At 55.8% G+C, this 6863-nt stretch overlaps 1 protein-coding gene across 1 annotated transcript in view; it reads right to left on the reverse strand.

Annotated features, from left to right (window-relative positions):
• Nucleotides 1-233: 233 nt before the first annotated feature.
• Nucleotides 234-6863, reverse strand: part of LOC104502356 (excitatory amino acid transporter 4-like) — an 18251-nt gene continuing 11621 nt past the window's right edge. The window contains exons 6-10 of the mRNA XM_010146320.1: nucleotides 6433-6773; nucleotides 3966-4199; nucleotides 2733-2927; nucleotides 1777-1911; nucleotides 234-432 (exon numbers count right to left, since the gene is read on the reverse strand). Of these exons, the coding sequence (XP_010144622.1) occupies nucleotides 234-432; nucleotides 1777-1911; nucleotides 2733-2927; nucleotides 3966-4199; nucleotides 6433-6773 (1104 nt within the window). The remainder of the gene's footprint in view (nucleotides 433-1776; nucleotides 1912-2732; nucleotides 2928-3965; nucleotides 4200-6432; nucleotides 6774-6863) is intronic.

Consider the following 6863-nt stretch of genomic DNA (forward strand, 5'->3'; position numbering starts at 1 on the left):
AATGACTAAATCAGGCTTGGTGGAGTAAAACTTTCTTTGCAGTTTAATTTTCTCCTCTTTAATGCCAGTCAGAAAGAGATGGGGGGGAAAAGGGCTCAGGGAAGACTGTGTGTGGCGGGGGCAGGGGGGAACCTGTGCGTCCTGGAGAGTGGCTCTTTCTCTCTCCTCCACTACAGATTTCTGCTTCAAGTCTCGGCTTTTTACAGCATCAGCCTGTGCTCTGCTGCCCCGTTTCACAGAGCTGTCTCACTCCTGGGGTGCCTGTGGGTGTCGTGCTGGGGACAGAACAGCTGGGAGAGCCGCTTTTTCTCCTCTAGCACAGAATTACCAAGTTCGCAGTCCTGCGCGTCCAGCTCACGCCGGGAGAGATGCTCCACAATGCCGGCCCCCAGGGAATCCCCCAGGACGTTGGTGGTCGTTCTAAGGCGGTCTCTGAAAAATCAGAGAGAAAAAAGAAACAATGCTTCTTAGTAACAGCTGGAGGGATGAAGACTTTGTCAAGAAACACCTTGAACAAAACTTTTTCTACTTTTCAAGTCACTCTAATAATTGACGCATCAACATTGGCAGGAAAGTGACTCCCCCCGCACTTTCCTTCGGTGGTAGCCCTGAGCACAGGCTTCACATTGGATCCTGCTCTGTTCCAGTCCCAGCTTCTCACTGAAAAGTTTTGGACTTGCCACAATATGACAGAAACATTCTTGTGGTTCCACAAGGACAGTTTCCTTTCCACAGGGCTGCTGAGCCTTTCCTGCCGAGCAGGTGAACCTCGCCCCGTCTCTTACACTTGAGTTGCATTTTGTTTTACAAAAAGTGCAGAACTTGTGGTGCAAACCTGTGGCTTAGTGTCGCTGTGGAGCCAGAGGTCCTCAGCATGGACAGCACACACCCAGACAAGGCAAAACAGCACATCTAACCACCCTTTGCCGGGGAGATATTCTCCACAACCACGACTGCACGTAGGAGCTGGAGCTATCACCAGTGCAGACACCCGTCGTATCCTTCAGCGGCAGCAGATGAGACATTTGGTTCCTGACTGAAACCAGCCCTCTGGGTACGAGCCAGAGGTAACTGGTGTCTTGGGAGGCCGGGCTTTTCCCACCCCACCGAGGCTGTTCTTGTGCACAGTTCGCAGCAGAGGTGAAGGTGTTGGGCAAGACTGTTTCCAGCCGCCCAGCTACGGCTGGGAGCAGACTCTGGCTGCTTTGGCTACAACCCAGCGATTCAAGCTACAGAAGAACAAGGACACACTGACGGTGTATCCCTGCGTCAGGATTTTGTTGAGAAGACTGAGAGAGCGAGGACCGTGCACAAACGCGTCCTTCAGTCTCGTTCCCACGAGCAGTCTTGTGAAACCACTCGTCCCGAGGTTTGAAAGGGGAGGCAGCTCAAACGGAGCAACGTAGGTGGCCCCATCTAACCACTCCTCAGCTTTGTGCAGCCCAGTCTCATCCCACTGTCCATGTCTGGTACCGCAGAACCATCGCTCTGCAGGGGGAATTTGCTTATTATTGGCACATTATTGGTCTGCCTGGAGATAGTCTCTGGGTGCCTTTAAGATAGAGCAAACGAAGGACATCCTGCCTGGCGATCAGGCTGATCTACAGGTGACCTCTGGTGCCTTGGATCCCTGAGGTACATGGGGAAGACTCCAGCATGGGCAGAAGGGGCTCCTGGGCAGAGGTCTCATGGATACAGGTTCCTGAGACTGCTTTTGGCAGAGACGTTGGCAGTACAGACAGACTCTGCAGGCACAGGAGCACACAGAGGACTTACAGAAACCAGTCCACAGCGATGATCAGCGTGATGTCTTCAGTAGGCAGCCCCACGGATGTCAACACTATCACCATTGTCACCAGTCCTGCCTGGGGAATACCTGCAGCCCCAATGCTGGCTGCCGTGGCAGTGATGCTGGAGGAAGAGGAAAGCAGAGCTGTCAGCGTGTCCAGAGGAGGGCAATGAAGCTGCGGAAGGGTCTGGAGCACAAGTGCACTGGAGAGCAGCTGAGGGACCTGGGTGGGCGGGTTAGTCTGGAGAAAAGGAGGCTGAAGGGTGACCCTAACACTCTCTACAACTCCCTGAAAGGAGATTGGAGTGAGGGGGAGAGGGGGGTCAGTCTCTTGTCCCAAGCAACAAGTGACAGGACAAGGGAAACCAGCCTCTAGCTGTGCCAGGGGAGGTTGAGGTTGTCCCTGAGGAGCCGTTTCTGTCCCGTTGGGGTTGTCCCGGGCTGGCCCAGGCTGCCCAGGGCAGTGGTGGAGTCCCCATCCCTGGAGGGGTTTCCCAGCCGTGTGGAGGTGCTGCTGCGGGACAGGGGTCAGGGAGGACTCGAGGAGATCAAAGGGCTTTTCCAGCCCAAAGCCTTCTGTGATTCTGTGGGAGAAACGAGCTAGTTGCATTTGCAAAATTGTCAGGAAGTTGCTCAAACTCATCACCTACAAACACCTTTCTGCCCTGGTCACGGAGCAGGATGGTGACACCTGGGACATCAGCCAGCAGCCAGGTCCCCGCTGCCAGCACCCGTCCATGGCAGCTGCACACTGCAGCTCAGGCCAAGGGATGGCCCAGACCTGGAGATGCAGCAAGGGCTCAAGGTGCCCAAATCACACCCCTTCTTTCCACACTTTTTTTTCTCACGGTGTCTTCTGAGCAGAAGCGGAGCCTGACCACACCTCAGACAGGCCAACAAAACCGACCCCTTCCTGAAGTCCCGCAGCTCTTTCGGAAGTTACCTTATTGTGATGATCTGCCCGAAGTCCAGCTCGTAGTTGTTGACTTGTGCGATGAAGATGGCTGCGAGGGCCTCGTACAGAGCAGTGCCGTCCATGTTAATCGTAGCTCCCACAGGCAGGACAAACCTCGTGATGCGCCTGTCCACCCCGTTGTTTTCTTCCAGGCACTTGAAGGTGATGGGCAGAGTCGCTGAGCTGAAAGGAATGTACAGAACAGCATGAAGTGGGTGTGCGCTGACTTTGGAAGAGGGCCTAAGCCTCTGCCTCGCCGATGACCTTACCCACCTGCTTTTTCACCCTGCCATGTGAGCCAGAGGCCAGAAGCTGCTCGGAGAAAGAACAGTCTAAGCAAGGCCTCCTCAGACAGGGTGCAGGCTGCAGCAGCACGGGCACCCATGGCTGTTCCCAGGGAGCGGGGACAGGGGCTCTGTAACCCTGGGGCTGAGGATGCTGGTGTGGCACCAAAAGAAGGTCATGCTGGAGGATTCGGGGCACACGGGACAGAGCCTCGAGACCAAAGCTCCTTTCCCAGCAATTAAAAACACTTGAGCCCTTTCTCACCCCCCTCAGTGCACAAGATGAGATGGACCCACGTGTGAGAGTGTGTCTTGCAGAGAAAGCAGAGAATTGCTTCTGAAAGAAGACGAGCAGGAAAAACGCTGTGTTTCAGCGCGAGAACACACGTGGGAGACACTGCTACATCTTCCTTGCCAGGACATGAGCATAGCCAGAGCCACGGCAGCCCCCTGCAGTCCCTTGCGGTGGCTGTGCTGCGTGGCAGCGTGGGCCGCGGGATGTCTGGGTGTCTTTGCCCCTGCCCAGGTCTCCGGTGAGTGAACGCCAGCTGCCGGCAGTGTGTGTGCCTGGGGGAGAGAGGCGTGCGAGGGCCTGGGGGAGAGGGGTGGGCACGCGGAATAACGCTGCGTTCAGGAGGATCTGGGGTTTGTCCTCAGCTCCGCGTTTCAGTGCTGCAGGCAGAGGCACCATGTCTGGTGAGAAGAGGAGGAGGATGGGTGAGGTGCTGATGGTTAGAGGTGGCCGCGTGATGAGGGCTCCTGAGCAGGGGAGTGGGAACCTTTCTGCTCTCCAATGAGCTCCGCTGGACCAGTGCAAAAAGCTGCTAATGCTAGAAACAGTGAGAGCACAGTGCTGCACTGAGGGCAACAAAGTGCTGAGAAACAGCCCCAGAGTACCGACACCAGCCCCAACCCTCCTCCTGTGTAGCCGTCGTACCTTGAGGAGGTGCCCAGCGCTGTGATGAGGGCCTGCAGCAGCCCCCCGATGAACACCCAGGGGTTCCTGTGAGTGACGATGAAGTAGAGCAGTGGCAGGATGCAGAGGGCATGAATGAGGAGTCCAACGATGACGGTGAGCGTGTACATCCCCAGCTGGCCTCCCATCACTGCCAGGTCATCCATCTCCAGGATTTTGCCAGCAATTAAAAACATGATCCCGACTGGAGCGTACCTGTGGCAGAAACACAAGGCCGGTGCTCAGAACTGGCACACACACTTTCACGCCAGCTTTCATGCACGCTGTCTGGCCAAACCCCCAGTGAGCCAGCACACCAGAAGTGCTCACTGAGCCCAAGCGCTGGATGATACTGCTGGGTTTGTTTTATTTTTTTCCTCTGGAAACCTGGAGAGAGCTGGGACTTGTTCACCACGTGGGCTAAACCAGCTCTTGGTGCCTTGTCAGGGACCCAGCACTCAGCTGTGTGCATGGCTTGGGCACTGGTGGAGGTTTCCTCCTCCTGGGCTCCCTATGTGTTCCCACAACACTCCTTCTGGAACTGACAGGGGAGGTGATGTAGAGGAGCCTTCAGAGCTCCTTCCTTCCCTAGAAGAGCTTGGGCTGAGAGTGTTCTTTCTGCTGAGAGGTACAGGGAAGTGCAGGAGAAACAGGGAGTCAGGAGTGAAAGCCAGTGTCCTACAGGCTCTGCGACACCAGCCTTGCTACCGCCAGAGCTTCCCGCTCAGGGAGTGCGAACAGGCAGGAACCCATACGTGTCGCGAGGCCTGGGCACAGCACCGCCTGTGAAAGCAGCCGTGGCTGATATAAACCCCGCCCCGGAGGTACACTGCTGTCCTCTGCATTCCTCATGGCTTTCCCCCCCTCCATCACAATGCGCCTCGTGAGCAGCAGTGAGGCTCCACGGAAAGGAAGCCATAACACAGGCATGGAGGATATCACGGGCGCTAAACTAAGCATGGACAAATAACTGGACCAAAGAAAACCCCAGCTCCACGCCACACCTCTCAGAGCTGGGCCTCTGTAGCTCGAGAGCTCACATGCAACTCATGCACAAGGCTCAGAGGTCCACATGCCAAACTCCAACTTAGCCTGGGAGGTTTGGAAAAGTTTCCGGAGAGGATTTCACAAATATTTCATTTCCTCTGACCTTCCTCTTAGAAGACATCCTTGGCTGCAGCTAGTGACCAGAGCTTCCCAGGAAAAACAAGCTCCTGGGAGATGCTCTGCAGCCCGTGGCTCCGGGGAGGAGTGCTGACGCAGCTGACAGCCCTGTCTCTGCTACCCGCGGGGTCTGTTCGCCAGGAGCTCTGCGCACAGGCAGTTCCCTGAGCGTGACCCGTGTGCTGTCCATCAACACTCGGCCTTCTTTCGCTGTAAGGGGCAGCTGAAGGAGGGGCTGCTGGAGGCACGCAGCTCTGCTTGTTCCACTGCGCTCACGATCTCCCTTCTGTGCCCTTGGGCAGCTCTTTTCTCTTCTTAGGAAAGCAAGGCCCCAAGTTCTGGCTCATCCGTGGAGGAAAAGATCCCAGAGAGGCTGGAGCTCCCCAACGCTCTGCTGTGAGCTCAGTGTTGTTCTTCCCCTTTGTGTCCTTCTGTGTAAGGCCCGTTCCCCTGTGCTCAGGGTGCTGCTCTGAGATACAAGACTGAGACTAGAAGACCAGGGAAAGCAAGCTGGAGTGATCTAACACGGGAGAGAGCGTGGGGCTGGCAGATCCCTTCCCTGTCAGACACTTCCAGGTATTCCGCCAGCCCCACAGCTCTCCTGTCTCGTGGTACCTCCAGAAATTGCTATTTAGACCTCAAGCCCAAGATGGTAAAGAGCTTAAAATGACAAGATTTGGTAAAATGGTGCCTTCTAGAGCAGCCGCGTCTCCGTGGTGCCTGGCTGATCCGGCCACGTAGCCCAGCAGCCTCCCACAGAAAGCCACAAGCAGCTGAGCTCTAGAGGCGTCGGGGTCTGGGAGGCCTCAAAGGGAAAGGCAGTGACTCGGAGTCACCCCAGCTCAGCTCTCAGCGCTAACGCGTACAGGCGCCACCCTGAGCGGCAGGAAAGTGGCAGCAGGTTACAGTGATTCATCGCTAAGTCGGGCTCCTGGGGCAGAGCTGGAAGGAAAGCTTTTGGTGGGAAAGCCTCACACCCTACCCCTGCTGGTAAGGCTAAGAGATCTTCCACTCCAGCTCTCTGGTCTTCCAAGGATGTTTCCAGCAGCCTCAAGGAAAGCAAGTCCTGGTGTACCTGATATTTCTAAGGTAAAAACACAAAACAGGAAATGAAATGTGAACAAACATCCCATCCAGACTTTTCCCTCCAGCCTGATGGAGCCAAAGGAGAGCTGTGCCCATCTGCTTTTCCTGTGCATGTCATCCTTAAAGCTACCCCACTTCTCATCAGGTCAGCGGAAACTGCACCTGCAGACCTCCTGCTCCAACCGGCCGTGCTCCTCACCAGATGATAATGGCCACCAGCCTCATGATGGCTTCGTTGAGGCAGTTAAAGAACTCCCGCAGGGCCCGTCCCTTCTGCTTCATGCTGCCGATCACCAAACCGAAGCACATGGAGAACACTACCAGCCCCAGCGCGTTCACCCCATTGGCTGAGCCCGGGACAGGAATCACTTCTTCAAAGGTCAGCACCTCGGAGATGGTCCCCAGGGCATGAGTGACGTTCTCCAGGATGCCAGTGAAGTTCTCAAGCGCAGGGATCTGAGTGGTTGTCACACCTGCTGTGACATTGCTGCTGTGGAGGACGTTTCTGGTGAAGACCCTGGTGCTGTACTGCGTCTTGTACTGAAACGACACAGATTATCAGATGTACTCTCAGGGCCTGGTTCAGGAGCTCAGGACAACAGGTCAGGCTCTTGCATCCCTTCCTAAAGA

The sequence above is a fragment of the Buceros rhinoceros genome, unplaced genomic scaffold, assembly GCF_000710305.1.
Source record: "Buceros rhinoceros silvestris isolate BGI_N320 unplaced genomic scaffold, ASM71030v1 scaffold25412, whole genome shotgun sequence".
Classification (NCBI taxonomy): Eukaryota; Metazoa; Chordata; class Aves; order Bucerotiformes; family Bucerotidae; genus Buceros; species Buceros rhinoceros.